The sequence below is a fragment of the Barbatula barbatula genome (genome assembly GCF_947034865.1).
Source record: "Barbatula barbatula genome assembly, chromosome: 12".
NCBI lineage: Eukaryota > Metazoa > Chordata > Actinopteri > Cypriniformes > Nemacheilidae > Barbatula > Barbatula barbatula.
Genome location: NC_136775.1, coordinates 20,278,724 through 20,295,576, shown reverse-complemented (window position 1 = coordinate 20,295,576; position 16,853 = coordinate 20,278,724). Strand labels below are relative to the sequence as shown.

The 16,853-nt window shown below is 39.5% G+C and overlaps 2 protein-coding genes across 3 annotated transcripts in view; one reads left to right on the top strand and one right to left on the bottom strand.

Annotated features, from left to right (window-relative positions):
- Positions 1–96: 96 nt before the first annotated feature.
- Positions 97–1,310, bottom strand: tpbg (trophoblast glycoprotein; the record flags this gene model as incomplete). The annotated part of the gene is made up of 1 exon (XM_079468733.1): positions 97–1,310. One exon carries the CDS (start codon positions 1,308–1,310, stop codon positions 228–230), a length of 1,083 nt encoding a protein of 360 aa, XP_079324859.1. The 3' UTR covers positions 97–227.
- The window catches only part of ibtk (inhibitor of Bruton agammaglobulinemia tyrosine kinase), a 30,038-nt gene continuing 14,406 nt past the window's right edge, over positions 1,222–16,853 (top strand). The window contains exons 1-14 of one of the 2 annotated variants that reach the window (XM_079468726.1): positions 1,222–1,448; positions 3,577–4,456; positions 4,584–4,680; positions 4,906–5,030; positions 10,169–10,279; positions 10,594–10,764; positions 10,857–10,974; positions 11,433–11,613; positions 11,804–11,927; positions 13,318–13,495; positions 13,568–13,718; positions 14,505–15,119; positions 15,329–15,415; positions 15,490–15,572. In XM_079468726.1, coding sequence (XP_079324852.1) covers positions 4,133–4,456; positions 4,584–4,680; positions 4,906–5,030; positions 10,169–10,279; positions 10,594–10,764; positions 10,857–10,974; positions 11,433–11,613; positions 11,804–11,927; positions 13,318–13,495; positions 13,568–13,718; positions 14,505–15,119; positions 15,329–15,415; positions 15,490–15,572 — 2,365 coding nt within the window. In that variant the 5' untranslated portion in view covers positions 1,222–1,448; positions 3,577–4,132. Of the gene's footprint in view, positions 1,449–2,817; positions 2,987–3,576; positions 4,457–4,583; positions 4,681–4,905; positions 5,031–10,168; positions 10,280–10,593; positions 10,765–10,856; positions 10,975–11,432; positions 11,614–11,803; positions 11,928–13,317; positions 13,496–13,567; positions 13,719–14,504; positions 15,120–15,328; positions 15,416–15,489; positions 15,573–16,853 lie in introns of those variants that run through there. The other variant, XM_079468725.1, reaches the window with a different exon arrangement.

The window sequence follows — 16,853 nt, the reverse complement described above, 5'->3', positions numbered from 1 at the left end:
TGATTCATGCATTACTGGACAACATTATAGCAACATATCAGCATGTATGAATTAGCTCTAGCGAGCATGACAGGGTTGACACTTACAAAATCCAGCTAATTCTGTCTGATGAGAAAGAATGCATATCACAGCAAACTCTACACATATATGTATAAACTCATGCAATGCTAGACTCAAATCATTACATGCCAGTTGTGCAAGCCAGTTCTAACATTCTGCATGTCTCCTCACACATCTGAATTGAGGCTGAGGTTGGCTAGCCTTGGGTCTGAGTTGATCTCATATCTGTAATGGTACCCCTCCATATGGTCTCTGCAGGCATCACGGATATTGTAGATCCACCGCTTGATGCCTTTTCTGTTGAGATAAAGGACAAGCAGGAAGATGACTCCAATGAGGGCAAGGACCATCCCCAGGAAGACATAGGAGGTCTCCAGAACACCCTTTAAATCACCAGTGTAGGTGCAAGGAAGTTGAGATTGTTGAAGTTGTAAAAGTGAGACATTTTTCAACCCTGCCGGAGCAGAACAGGTCATTTTTAATTTGTCAACTATAATATCATATCTCTTCAACCAAATCAACATGTCCTCAATATTACAATCACAACGCCAAGGGTTTCCTGCAAGCCTGACTCTCAAATCAGGAATTAAACGGAGGTCTGCAAGAGTACCATTTGGCAGGTCTTTTAATGCATTGTCACGTAAGTCCAACTCTTCAAGTGCGCGGTTCTGAAAGGTGCCATTCATTATTGAAACAAGGGAGTTGTTCCTCAAATCTAAAATAGTGAGGTCCAACAAACCTGTGAATGTGCCTTCTGGAAGGAGAACCAGTTTGTTGTTTGATAAATCAAGATGGGAAACCTTAGGTAATCTCTGTTTGAAAAGATTTGCAAACATACCTACATACGAATAATTGTATAGGGATCTGCTCAGGTTCAGAACCTCTACCTTATTGTCTTGAGAAAAAGCCTTAGCGCTGAAATGCACAATTGTATTGTTGCTGAGGTCAAGGAAACGAAGACTTGGCAAGTTAGCAAACACCATAGAGTCTAACTGCTCCACTTGGCTTCCAGACACATAAAGGCTTGTTAAATGCTCCAGAGGGCTGGGGAATGATTCATTGTTTAGATTCCTTATTTCGTTTCCATTGATGTTAAGTGTGGTGATGTCTTCGGGAAGAGGTTGTGGGATGGATCTCAAGCCTTGGTTTACACAGTTCACCATTGTGGTTTCACACACGCAATGGACAGGACAGGAAGATGAGCTTGAAGCCGCAAGGAAGAGCAAAACACAGAGAGTCAAGTTACACATGTTAATTTCCTTTCTTTCCAGTTCAAGCAAACGCACTAATCCGAGCTCGCGCTTTTTGCCGAGAACGTAACTAGCAGGAATGTGTCTCTCCTTCTACGGCGATGCAAGGAAAGTTGGCGATCTTCAAACGATTCTCCCGTAAGAACTATCACATCTTTCGTTGTCTTTCTTCTACATGCTTGTGTGGGATATCTTCCTGGACCTTTAAGTCTTCACTTAAAGACGAAATCCAACACGAAAGAGTATTTTCATGTGCGTCAAAGCCGTACGTTTATATCGTCGCTTAAATCTGAAACACACATATTTGTTTATCACTAAATTCGCCAAAAGTATCCGATCCCGTTATTAACATCCATACGTTCAGTTCTCGCTTTGCTGAAAAGATAAAGTAGATCCAGGCACACATAGGCGTGTTATTGTTCGTGTCTTTTTTTTGTGAATCCACACGTCTCTTCATGTCACTCACTATACTGTGCGCCGCTGCTCAGACATTGATTCTCCCCCTACCGCTCCCTGAACTTACACGGAGTTCTATTCACTGGAATGTACCATTCACCTGTTAACAGGGGCGTCAGGACCACACAGGTTACAACAAGAACCGTCTCTAATTGTGAAGTTTTGAAAGTGGAACATTATTGTACATGATTTTAATTCGTAAAAAAAACTACGGAAAAACATAAACTCCTATACACCTGAACACTTATTTCCCTTAAGGTAAATATATTTTATACTGCACACTTATTTAGTGAGCCTAAATAATAGAAGAAAGAAAGCTCAAAGTAATGAAAGATATAAAACTATTCTATGCAGACAACCTTGCGCAATAGCCAATACATTTTAGCAGTTATAAATGATTCATTTATTATAATAGATAATATTATTAACATTATAATAAATATACATTATACATTGTTCATTAAACAGAACGTTTTAAATTGAAAATGGAGAAAATGTTACTATGGATGCATTTGCTTCAGTAACAATATTGTCGTTTTTTGGCCAATACAAATATATGATTCTAGTCTTAAGTGATCTTATCATATTTATAAAACTTGGTTGTTAGGTGCCATGTACTTGTATTTGTACTTGCAACTCCAGGAAAAAACTGTGAGATATTTTGTACATTTAAATAAATAAACTTTTTTTAAATCTTTTAAAAATAGGACATATTTATTTTCTCATTTATAAACATACCCATTATGGTAATTTACTTAGGCTATGGTAAGTCATGTGACTCATGTGTGAGGTATGCTCCCTTAGCCGCGCCCCTACTTTTCTGACGCAAAAGCAGAGACTCTAAAACCGCAAATGGTGGGGATCTGTCAAAGAAGCCGTCTGTGCATCACAAATACACTGAATGAACCCATTAAATAAAAAAGTTAAAAACTCACGAGACCTTTTAAACTGTTAAGACCTCTATGAACAAAATCCTCCAATCAAAAGCAACTATGCAAGACCGTATGTTAAATCGCCCAATGAACTATAAGCATGCACATCTTGCTAGACCAATCACAAAATGTTTTACTGCTATACCCTCCACCTCAAGATATTACTTAACCTAACTCTTGCTGCAACATATTTACTAAAAAACACCAAGCTTTCGTTTAAAGATGTATTGCATGATCTGCTGCGTCAGGGAAAAGACGATATTGTATTTTTCTTTCATCTAGCGTCAGGTACGTTAAAAGAGTAAAATAGTAGCTGTGTATTTCAATGGTTGGTACATAGTTCAGCCCAATATGGTTCATTATTATAATGATAAATGATTATGTGTCTGTCGCTCAGAGACTGACAGATCTGATTATGTGTGATATAAATTTCCTTTCACTAGACACCAGAGCTCCTTGTAAAGCGGTATAACGTTGAATGAATGTAGCCTGATGCAACGTTACTGTGACTGACTGTATTACATCGCATTGCACATATTTTTGAGATTCTGACTGTTGATCCTAACGGGTTAAGAAGCAATAATTAGGGCAATACGTTTTCAAACTGAAGCCATATTTAGCAGAGGGGGTATTTGGAAGGTCTCAACCTGCCCAGTGAGCTGTTATGAAAATATTTGGGTGTTTCTTCAACTGCAGGTACACGTATGAGCCAGTGTTTTAAATTATTTGAAGCGTTAAGCAAGAAAGGTCACTTGAAAACTGTTAAACTATACAGCCAGCTACTTTTAGATTATTACAAATATAGGTACATTGTGTTATATGCAAATAACTTTTACCACCACATCACAAATCACATAATAATAATATTTATTTTTCAGGAGCAATTTGCAATTATGGAGGCCTAAATTGTAAAGAGTTTTGAGGGGAAGGCATCTTTCCCTCAGAGTAGATGGACGTTTTGGATGGACAGTTCGAAGATTTGAAGGAGTTGCCTTTTATGAAAAAAAGATAGACTGATTAAGCACATTTATCTTATATTTGAGACAACTGGAATATATTTATTATTTTGTACCGAAGACTTTGTATTTTCTTTAATGCTAGTGGTCGTTTCAAGGGTTATGTTGAATATCTGTGAGACATGACTAGGATGAGGTAGATCCTCACTCTAGGGTTGCTAGGGTGCAGTGGAACCTCAACACATGCACAATTCTAGCACCCTAAATTAATCTGGCAAGAAGAAGAAAGAAGTTGAATGTGTTTGAAGAAAAAAGAAGTTGAATGTGTTTAATGCTTTCGTTCTGTTTTTCATAGTTTAATTTCTAGCTGTCAGTATTTTAAGCACAGTCTTGTTAAGATTTCTTGAATATTTTGGGCAAAGGTGTTGGGGATTGAAGAATAACTGTGGGGTTGTAGCTTAGAGTGTGAGAAGCTAAAATGAGCCTGGGAACCCCAGACTGCACACCGAAGTGCCGTTCTCTGGAGCATGCAGAGGAGGTCATCGCTGCATTGACCAGTGGCTCGGAGGGTCGTCTGCGGACCTACCTGTCTGCGCATTGTCACAATGCAGCTACTCTGCGGGATTCATACGGACGCACGGCTCTCCACTTCGCAGCTTCGCTGGGTAAGCGTGACTTGCTTCAGTGGCTCCTGGAGAGCAAGCATGCCGACCTGCTGGCAAAGGACAAAGAGTCGGGGTGGACCGCCCTGCATCGCGGCGCATTCTATGGGCAGATTCACTGCCTCATGACCCTCATCAAGGTAAGAACCAGTGGTTGACCGATGTTTTTTTAAAAGCAGGGTGACCATTGTAATGGCTATACATATGTATATATTCTTTATGTGATGTTTAATTTTTAAACTGCTTTATTGTGTTTTTGTGTTGAAGCATGGAGGGCAGCTGTCCATCCAGGACAAAGAAGGGCTTTCTGTTTTAGATCTTACCATGAAAGACCGCCCAACTCATGTTGTTTTCCGCAACACTGGTAATTTAATACAAATTCCTTATTATCTAAAATGATCTCTGCCATAACAATTTTATAAAGAAATAGTTTATCTAACAAAATTAACATCATTGCTAACAATAATGTCACTGCCTTGTTCTTGAACCTAACATGATGCATCTTAACGCACCTAGTTACCATATGTGAAGGTGTAAATTATATTTCTGAATCTTATGTTGCTTTTACAATCATCTGATTGTCTTTTAGATCCTACTGAGGTGTACACTTGGGGAAGCAACACAAATTTCAGTCTTGGGCATGGAAACCAGGAAAGTAGGCATCATCCTGAGATTGTGGATTTGTTTTCCAGGTCTGGTGTTTATGTGAAACAGGCAAGTGTGGTTGCCACTAAACTTTATTTCAATACAATGATCAGTCGTAATACTTTTAAGGTCAGGCTCAGTCTGGATTCAGTTTTGCTGATGATATCTACTATGAACCTCAGGGTTTGTACAAAGTTGCATGGTCCAAAACAGTGGTTCTCAACCTTTTTTGAGTATTGGACCCCATCATATCTCAAACCATCCTCGTGTACCCCAAACCCACATCTGCCCCCACACACACCCCATCCCATTTTCTTTCCCCAGCACGACAACATGTATACAGTAAATTTGGAAAGTAAAAAGATAAGTAAAGTCAAAAATTTTATATTTGTAAAGTCAATAAATGTAAGCCCAACTTTAAATTACATGGGACCATTTAATGGTTTTCAGTTGCATTAAAATGACGACTAAATCACAATTACATCGCCAAAACATTCTATTTCAGTATCTCCAACCGTATAAACACACTACTGCAGTTTCTTCTTTTGACATTCTTTTTAACATTGTCAACATGGACTTACAACCAACCATTACTGAATTACTATTATAAAATTATAAAATGTTTAATACGTGTACAAAATGGTTAAAAACAAGAAAACAATAACAGATTTGTTATATAGAGGCTATCCATTGTTCAATCAAAATAAAACGTTTTAAACTTCTATCAGGATTGGACTTTGAACTCTGCACCTAACCTGACCCATTCCTTAAAACCGATTTGACGCGAAACCGCTGCGAATAAGAGCCAATAGGAGGTTATTCGGTCAGGTGTTGGAAACGCATGAGTGATCTAAAGATTGCTGTTTGCCATGCACACTTTCACGCACTAGAAGGCCTCCGTTACACTTTTGAGTTCTGATCGATCTGCGTTTTGAACTTAAAAGGTAAAACTGATGCCATTGCTGTTTATTGCTAAGAGCTTAAGCTCATGAATTTGGTAAAGCGTGGTGCTTCAATGAAAATAGGCTTGTTTGTCTTGATGCGGTGGTGCGCAGAACCACCTGGCATATGACATCAAAGTACTGCAAGAGCAATTCAAAGCAAACAGAGCAGTCAACTCTCTTTCGCGGTGCTGTGATGTCTTACGCTCTAAATGATGCCGCATGATGGGTGTGGTTGAGTCTGAAATGCCTCAAAGTAACCAGTCAATTTGGCAATTAATTTGACTGCATTAGCCGACTCAGTTGATTTTTATCTGCATCAGGTGGGTGTTCTTTTCTAGACCCTAAATGCAAGATAATAACTCAAAACATTGCGTTTTTACGGACCCCCTGAAATTACGCCGTGGACCGCTGGGGGTCTGCGTACCCCCGGTTGAGAAACAATGGTCTAAAATTCCCAATGAGAGTGGCATCAAGAAAGGGTGATAAAACAGGGGACTTACTAGTGTCGCATTGATAACAGGCTCCCCGCAAGCTTTGCTCCTTCAAAATAAAGCTCTCAAAGGACCTCTGCAAATCAACTGAGGAAAACTTTCAACCTCTTTGGCTGTAAATTGTTCTATAAATTCTATAAAATGTGGATGGGAAATGTGATCCTGTAATGTTGTATAATCCCATTGTCAGCCTTCCCTATCCTTTTCACTTGGTATTTAAGGATTTTCCCATCTCTACCTTAAAGAGAAAAGGGTGCAATCAAAACAAATGGAGGATGTCAATTCTGCCACCAATTTAGCATTAAAGGAAAACAAAATATATATTTTATTTACATTAAATTGGTGTGTGTATTTACAGCAAGCATATTAATCCCTGAAGTGCTGGCAGTCCTTTAATTTAACCTGGTAGGGATCCGATTTCCCGACTCTTTCATCATCCTTCTGATGTCCTCTTACATGGAAAGAGAGTGTATTGTGACCTGCTACGCTGTTCTGCAGATGCTCTCATTTAAATATTAAAATATTAATTCAGGGATAACAGGACCAGATTAAATAAGTGCCATAAATGCGAGCGAAAGCGTGTGCCAGTCAGCTCTATTGCAGAATGGTTTGAATGCTTTACAAAGCATCTCTTGTCTCTCTTTAGGACTTGAGAAGTGTGTTAAATTAGTGATGATTTTGACATTTGCATCCCTCCCCTGCTGTACTCGACGCCAAGCTAGTCACTGGTGTGATCTGAAGAGAAAGTGCAGTGCTGTCATGGCTAAAAGTCAAGGCCGCATGATGGGCGAGGCACAGATGTTTTATTATGCTCTGCAGTTTTTATTTTACATCTTAATTTGTAAACAGTGTTGCTGCCAAGAAGTATTTGCTTACATAAAAATAAAGGTGCGGGTTTGTAACAATTCTGCATTAAAATATCCAAAAACATTTTGTTCAGATGAGTACTTGTATACAATATCTCAAATGTTTCCAACTACTTGTAAATCATTAGAAAATTCTAAACCGTGAGACAGGGCTGTGCAGTCCCCAGTCATTGGCGTAATATCTGTGTTACCCTTTGTTTCCGCTGTTCACTGACGTAGAAACAGCATGACAACAGTGTCGCGGACAAATGAGGAAATGGTGTCTACCAAGCCACTAGCTTGATTCGAGCAGTCACTTATTTATGGACCACAATTATATGCAACATTTATAAAACTTTATTACTTTACCTCCTCAGCTAACATGATTTCTTGTTCCCATCTGATTGATGGCCATCAGTGGTGGAGTTGAATACAACAGGTCACATCATTACACGCTCCTTCACAGCATCATCAAGCTACGCCATTGTTGTTGTAAAAAAATTATATAAAGGTTATAAATTGATTTGCATTTCAGTCAGTATATATAAGTATTTGATCCCCTACCAACCATCAAGAATTCTTGCTCCACAGATAATGAGCATATATGGACCACAGATTAGTCCTGTCACTTTAAGGAAGTAGTCCTAGTCAGTTAATGTATATAAAAGATGCCTACCAACATAATCTGTATCTTCCATTTCAACCGCTCCATCACCATGGTCAAGACCAAATATTCAAAGGAAGATTGTAGACCTTCACAAACCTTGAATTAGCTTCAGATAGAAGCTTGGTGAGAAGCAGTCAACTGTTGGTGCGATTATTCGGAAATCGAATAAATTTAAAATTACTATCAATTGCTCCTAGTCTGGAGCTCCCTGCAAGATTTCCCCAATGGGGTAAAGATGATCTTGAGAGAGGTTAAAGATCAGTCCAGAACTCCACGGAAGAAGCTTGTTAATGATTTCAAGACAGTAAGGACCACAGTTAGCAAGCAAACCATTGGTAACACTATGCCACAATAGATTGAAAATCCGAAGCACCCACAAGGTCCTCCTGCCCATGAAGGCCTGCTTGGCTCGTCTAAAGTTTCAAACATCAAAATGATTCAGAAAAGGCTTTGGAGAAAGTGCTTTGAAACCACAATTTTGGAGGGAGAGAAATGCTGACTATGTTCCCAAGAACACCATCGCTACAGAAAGCACAGTGTTGGAAACTTCACCGAATTAAGGGGCTGAGGGACCGGCCATGTACTGTAAAATCTTGGGCAAGAACCTCTTCCCCTTAACTAGATCACTGAAGATGGGTTGTGGATTTGCTTTCAACATGATAAAGACCCAAAACATATTCCCATGACAACCAAAGAGTGGCTTTAAGGTGCAGTTTGTAATTATTTTGCAGTAAATTATAAAAAAAAAGACTAGACCAGTGTTCTATATTCTGTTCAGATGAGTACTTCAGAGACAATATCTCTTGTAAATCATGAGAAATCATCGCAATTCTAAACACGGACTGTGCAGTTTCGACACAGGGATCCAGACTTATAAAAACACTTTCCGAGAAGCTGGTGGACAGTATCGAGCACAGAAATACTACGCCGTGCGACCAACACATTTTTAAACAAGTTGACCATGTTAAGCGTGAGGACCAAGCACGTTTAACAGTATAGAGAAGGCACAATGGATTTAATAGCATGTTAGGCCTCCTTTAAAGATCTACAGAGGAGTGGACTAAAATGTATCCTGACACATGTGCAAACCTGGTGACCAACTCTCAGAAAGGTCTTACCTCTGTGCTTGCCAACAAGGGTTTCACCACCAATTACAAAGTCATATTTTGCAAATGCTTATTTCACTGACTGAAAATGCTAATTAATTACAACCTTTCTTGATTTTTTTAATATTTTGTCTCTCCCAGTTAAAATAAACCTACCATCAAAAGTGGTATGACAGAATTTTTCTTTTTGTGTGAATGGTCCCTTTAAGCTCAGTTGTCATTTTCCTTTAAAGCTGTCTAACGATCTAACTTGACAATTTAAAACTATGTGTTTCAGCAATACATTTATAATATTAAAATAACTGTTCTGAGTTTGTTGCACCATAGAAAATTAAATTGTGTTACTATCCACCTAACCAAATCTGAATGATTAAAAATAAATTATCAAAATCTTGTCAACAATGAGCCCCACCGCTGGGGATGTGTCCGCTGTTGGCACTGAAATCATGCCAGTGATCACCCTCTGTCAATTTACCGTTTTACTTTCTTCCTCCGTCCAATCGTGTCTGCGTTACCGTTCACTTGTTATTTGGCAGGATAATTGTTTGGGCAGAGTGAGACTGTGTAAGAGAGCCTGAAAGTGTGTGCACAAAAGCTGACAACCCTGAGCTCGTGATTTAACCAGGCGAACCACTGATGCTAATGCTCTCTAATGTAAGGCGAAGGGCCATGCATGCTCGGTGTCTCCAATGCTACATCGAGAGTTGATTTCAGACCTGCCCATATTAATTACTTTAAATGCAGACACACTCATGTGGTGCAACATGCTCTTCAGCCACGGCTCATGGTTCAAATACAGACGTGCGGCCAGGTAGCTGAAATAGAGAGCTATAGCGACGCAAATGAGGTGCAACGCTCTTTCTACACTCGCAGGCAGTCACCACGAGAGAGCAAGCTTCTGTCCCTTTTTTTGGGAAAAGGAGAAAATGCAGCGCATTTTTAATGCTTTTGAGATGGTACTGGTCAGCTCCGAGCAGCTAAGGTCGCATCACACTGTGCATCCCGATAATTAATCGCAGTTTCACCACATTGCGATTTAATCGCAAATGCAATTAATCGTTCAGCCCTACCAAAACTATTTGAGGCAATTTATTGAAAGATATCAAAGAGTGAATATAATCCTTGATGACAATGCCATTGTTTTGACATTTCAGGTGGTGTTGTGCAAGTTCCACTCCGTCTTCCTGTCCCAGAAGGGTCAGGTCTACACATGTGGACATGGACAGGGGGGACGACTGGGGCATGGTGATGAACAGACCTATCTGGTGAGATTCTTTGGTGTTCCTCATGTGGGGGTGAAATCTTTTTTACATACTCTATCCATTCTTTGTAATACCTGGGGCCGGTTTGCATAAACATAGCTGCTAAATAAAGACTATGTCTTTAAGTAGTCTCACGACCTAGCAGTTAGTTAGGACTGACGAGTCGTACTTTTCAGATTTCAATTAGACCACCTACCTTTTTATGTTGATGACTTTTACTTGAGACTAGTCCTAACTTCAGTAGTAGATGACTGACATTTAAGACTAGTCTGAGCAATTTATGCCACCAACCCCTGATGTCCATGTTTATGTCTCAGGTTCCCCGAATAGTGGATGGGCTGCTGTCCCATCAGTGCTCTCAGATCGCAGCGGCCCGAGATCACACAGTGGTTCTGACAGAGGAAGGGTACGTCTACACGTTTGGGCTCAACACCCATTATCAGCTTGGTCTGTCACCTCCACTTGCCTCCAGCCAAATTCCCAAACAGGTCAGCGTAATGTAGCTTGATCCTATGGACATTGTCTCCTTGCCTCTGTTTATATTCATGAATAATTTATTGTAATTTCCTGTTGACAACAGGTGTCATGTAAGGCTCTAAAGGGTAGGATGGTGATTGGTGTTGCAGCTGGCAGGTTCCACACAGTTCTTTGGACTCGAGATGCAGTGTATACTGTAGGATTAAACGGTGGCCAGCTGGGTAAGAGTCTTAAACACACAGGTTTATTTATCACAGACAACAAACAGACCTGCATATGACCCCTCCTTCTGTAAAACAAAAAAGAAGATATTTTGAAAAATGACTTTGTGGTTATGTGTCCATACAAAGGAAATCAATGAGTATACTCTGTTGTGTTCTGCAGAAGAGAGTCATACAGGTTTGAAATGACATGAGGGTGGGTAAATTATAAAAATAATTGTTGGTAGAACTTAACTTATCTCCTTAAAGTTAAAGTAGCTGATCTTACAAAAAGCATAATAGTGCGAGGAAAAAACTAAATATACCATTCTTGCAGCAGCAAAATGTGTCTTTTGTTTCAAAATTCAAATCCTCTTCTTCCATTTTCATTTTGTTTCATAGAACTTGGAAGTCAAAGTGGTTGCTTCATTTGCCTTTTCCCATATGAAAAGTTGATTTCCGACTATTGTTATATTCAGGTTACCTGCTGGAGCCCAATGGTGAGAAGTGCGTGACTGCCCCCCGGCAGGTGTCCGCTCTGCATCACAAGTATGTGAACATCGCTATGGCCACAGCCAGTAACGGTGCCACCGTGTGCGTGACAGAAAAAGGAGATGTATACCTGCTGGCAGATTATCAGTGCAAGAAACTGGCCTCCAAGTGAGTGAAGTACAATGACCAGCTTTCACAGTGATTGAACTTTAGAGGGGTTGCCTGTAATTGCTCTGCCATGGAAATCTACTGGTCAAGGTTTATATTGAGGTTATGTTGTTCAACAGACACCTTGTTTATCCTGTTGCTCAGTTTAACAATGTCCAGCTGGTTGTTCTTGTTCTTCTTTATTTTTCAGACAGCTGAATCTGAAAAAGGTTCTTGTCAGTGGTGGTAGTTTGGACCATCGTGTTGACCCCCAGGTCCTGCATGATGGTGGAGGAGAGAAGCTGGTGATTTTGGCTCTAGATGAAGCTGGAAGGGTGAGCATTATGATCTTGGAAAACTTGGTTTTTGGTCCCAAGGAAGTACATAGCTGTGTATTTTCGTAATGAAAGCTATTGCCATGTCTATTGCCATGTTTCTTAATATTAACCAAAGTCAACATGGACAAAAATATATAAGACTTGTGGCACCCAATTCTTTCCCATAATTAGTTCAGACAGGTCTAAAACTGTTTAATTTCTCTAGCATTGTTGTTATTTGTTACTGGTGTTAAAGTGATAGGTCACCCTCCAAAACAATCTGTCATAATTTACTCACTCCCTTGTCATTTCAAACCTGTACGACTTTCTTCCGCTAAACACAAAAGAAGATATGTTTAAAAATTTTTATTAACTCATTAAATTATATTTTATGGACACAAAACCAATGCAAGTGAATGAGTTCCCAGTCCTTAAAGTTACCAACTTTCTTCAAAATCTCTTATTTTTCGTTCTGCGGAAGAAAGAAATTCGGACAGGTTTGAAATGACAATAAAGTAATGATGACATAGTTAAAATGATCACTTTAACACCAGTAACAAATGATTACAATGCGAAATTAAACTGTTTTAGATAGTTGCTGTTCAAAACGTGTCTAATTTGCAGCTATGGCTTTTATTTATTTATCAGGAAATCTTTTAACGTCTGTTTGGCCAAGATGTTGAGTTTAGTGGGTCTGTAGTCTCCTGATAAAAACTATCAGCTGTAGCAGTCCTGTTAGCTAAAGCTCCAAGGTTTGAATAGGCATGTTGAATGATTTAACATTTTTACTGTTTAATATCGGTGTTAAAAACACTGTATATTCTTGCTTTAGGAGAAAGCATGCACGCTTTTTAATCTGAAGACGATTTTTACTTACTGTGACAGGAATTGTGTCCTCTGTATTATTATATTTGTGAATTCCACTTAAATTTAAAGCAGTTTCTAAAACTTTGTAGTTATAGAGAATGATAAATACATCACGCCGTGCACCATCTTGGGAGTATCGCTGCTGTGTTAAAAACTACAAAAGCATTACGTAGAGTCGTTTAGTAAAATCCCCTGGTTCTTTCACTATCGATTTCTCCATATATCAAACAAAACAAGTAATAGTACATATCAAAAAATAATAGCAGTGGAGTATGATCCTCCCAAAATGGCGGAGCCTCTACAACATGGGGCGTGACGTCAGCTTTACATTCTCTATTTTCCTTGGTGTAGACTGTCCCCAAATCTGGTTGGTGTTCCGAATGAACCCTTTAATCTTTAATTGTGCAACTTGAAATGTGGAAAAAAACGGATTGTTCATGGCTTAAGTGTTCTAGGTAGTTGCAATGGTGTATAGATTTGTTGCCTTTTGTTGCAATGATGTATTAATTTTCTCTCTCTCTCTGTTTCCACGTTCTAATAGGTGTTTTGCTGGCACTCTACGGGCACGGTGGTAAAGCAGTGTCGCTGGGCATATGGGCGACAAGTCTTTATGTCAGACATCGCCCTGAGTAAAACCAGCATGATGTTTGTCACTCAAGATGGAGAAGGGTTCAGTGGACAGTGGCTGGGCCAATGCAAGAAAGCCGTGTATAAGAAAGGTACAGAAAATACCAATATAATAGCTTTTGTATTCTATTTGGTTTCTTTTCTTGACTAGTCTGTTGTTTCAGATGGTTTGGAGGTGTCTAGTCACTCAGAAAGCGGGGCTGTTTATGAACGGATTCGTCTGGAGAAGCTTCATTACGTCCACAGAGCCGTCTCCATCACCATGGATTCTAAGGGCCGAAATTTTGGGGTCCTGCAGGCTGATCCCAAAACCAGGTATAGATTAAATAATGCCAAAATGTTACATACATTTTCATGGTGACCTTTTTGTGTCCAAACTATTTTGGGGGAATTAGACAAGGCAAATTTAGAGTAAAATATGAGTAGAAAATGGAATAATGCTGATTTGTTAATTGACAGATATTGGTATTGTGATTTAATATTTTACCAGTATTTTTTAAATTTTATATTTTTTATGTAAAAAAGTTTCAAGGGGCCCACCTTCAGCTGTGGCCTAGTGGTTAGAGCGTTGGGCTTGTGATCAGAAGGTTGCCATTTCGAATCTCGGTGCCAGCAGGTCATGACTGAAGTGCCCTTGAGCAACCTTACCCCTGATTTCTCTGCAGTAATGTGCCACTGTAAAAACTCCTTGCAAGTCGCTTTGGATAAAAGCGTCTGCCAAATGAATAAATGTAAATGTAATGTAAATGCTGTTTTCAATTCGTACAAACTCCAGACACTATAATCCCACTCCATCATGCTTTCCTGTTTATGCATTTGGCTAGGGCAGTGGTAGTTGGAGAGATCAGTGGTGCGCTCACTGCATTGGTTAGTGAGACTGCCGCACAGAGAGGGAAGTCATGCTTTGCTCTGGGACAGACTCGCTGCATGTAATGCATATCACATCCACATTGCAGACTTTTGTGAAGAGCTAATCACAACGTTTCAAATTGTCATATAAACGGCCTCTTAAAGAAAAAAGCATGTGTTCTTCCCTACTAACATTATGAAAACCAACAGCGTTGGTCATGCATTTTGACGGTTTATGTTAACTTTCTCCAGCCTGTTTGAAGTGCCCAGTGTGTCCCAGTCCACGTTCTCCCAGCACTTCCAGCATCTCCTGGCTGAAGCCGATGAGACTGACAGTATTCATGATGTGACGCTGCAGGCTGGAGAACGCACCTTCCCAGCACACAAATACATCCTCTCCTTGAGATCTGACTTCTTCCGAAAAGCCTTCCTGCCGGAGGGCTCCACAGAATATGCTGGAGATTGTGAGGTGAAGAAAGGGGAAGATGCGGTGGGCTGTGACCTGCTGGTGCTGGAGAAGGTTCCTCCTGAGATCTTAGAGCATGCTCTGTACTTCATTTACACAGACTCCTGTGAAATGCTAGTGCACGGTGCAAGGCCCAGCGTACCGCGCACTGATCAGAGCACTGACCCTGAACCCCAGCCTCATCTAATCTATAGTTTGCAAGCATTAGGGCTAGAGAGGCGCTCGGCTCTGGGAGTCTACCGTTCCATTCCTGCTAAGGCCTGTGAGGAAGCAGATAAGCCTAAGAGCAGGAGTACAAAGTTTGGAAAAAAGGGCAAGAATGTCGGGGAAGTTGGACAAAACCCTGTCAAAATGCTGCAGGTAGTTGCCAAAAAACTGGGCTTGGGGAGTCTCTCAGCACGGTAAGTTCACAAAAAGGTTCATTTAACAAACTATTATTCTTGGTGATCAAGTCATATGTTTAATCATGCCTCATTTTATAAGCAATACTATCATAATTAATTTAGCTTTGTCTGCTATCTAAAATTTTGCTTGTTACATTGCACAGTGCACTGAATATTTAGGCTTTGTATTGAGGCTGCATATGAATTTTAATTTTCTGAATATTTAGGCTTGATGGAGTCAAATATGAAAAGGGGCAGATCATTTTGGGGCAGAAGAAGGCAAGCAACAAGCCACGATTCAACCGGAAGAAAAGGTTTGTCTTATTTTCTTATAGATTTTAATCACAAAAGAGTACAAACTCATTTGACTGATGAATCATGTCTTTAGCTCTTACCTCTGTGACGTCACGCTGAGGTCTGAAGACGGGAAAGAATTTCCTTGTCACAAATGTGTTCTCTGTGCTAGGCTGGGTAAGATAACTTTTTAAACTATTTTTATCATGCTTGTCTATTGTCTTATTCGGTGTGTTATCTTTTTATGTGCTTGCCTCATTCAGACACGTGATTTAAAGCAATAATACCAATAATCGACACAATAATTGAATACAAAAATAATTTCCAACAATACCAGTACAAAAACTGTACATGGGCTGGTTGCATAAACTTCTTAGACTAGTCAAATTTTTTCTTCAAGACTGGCTATGACTTCTTTAATTCAGTTACATTAAAAGGTAGACTGGTCTAATTGAAATCTGAAAAGTAAAACGTATTATTCCGATCTAATTGCTAGTCAGTAGCCATGTTTCCATCCATTGCTTTTTTGCGAAAGAAGATTTAGAGCTTCAAAATGTTCAGCGATATATAGTTGTGTTCAAAACATAGCAAGTAAAGCTCAAAATCCTTATAATAACTTACAGTGGGTACGGAAAGTATTCAGACCCCCTTAAATTTTTCACTCTTTATGTTATGTTGCAGCCATTTGCTAAAATCATTTAAGTTCATTTTTTTCCTCATTAATGTACACACAGCACCCCATATTGACAGAAAAACACAGAATTGTTGACATTTTTGCAGATTTATTAATATACTAAATACTTAGGACCATGTGATATTTCAGTTTTTCTTTTTTAAGTATAGTCCGTTTGAACTTCAAAATGATTCAGAAAAGGCTTTGGAGAAAGTGCTGTGAGACACAAATCACAAATATTTATTAGATAGAGAAATGCTGTTTTTGGAGGGAGAGAAATGCTGACTATGACCCCAAGAACGCCATCTTTACAGAGAAGCACAGTGTTGGAAACATTATGCTTTAGAGCTTTTCCACTGCTAATGGTACAGGATGACTTCACCGCATTGAGGGACGGGCCCATGTAACCTAAAATCTTGGACAAGAACCTCCTCCCCTTAACTAGATTACTGAAGATGGGTCGTGGATGTGCCTTTAACATAAAGACCTAAAGCATATTGCCAAGACAATATGCTTCTCCTCAAGCCACTCTTTGGTTAAGCGCCGGTTTCATAGAAAAGGCTTATAACTAGTCCCAAACTAAAATTAATTTTAAGCTGTTTTAACTGAAAATAACTTGCCCTGACATATCTTAAAATATGTCATTGCCATTGTTTTGTTTCAAGATGCACATCAGTAATGTTAAAAGGCTAAAACTCCAATTTGCTGAGCGACGGCCAAGAAACCTTAAAGATTTACAGAGGAGTGGACTGAAATGTATCCGGATACATGTGAAAACCTGGCAA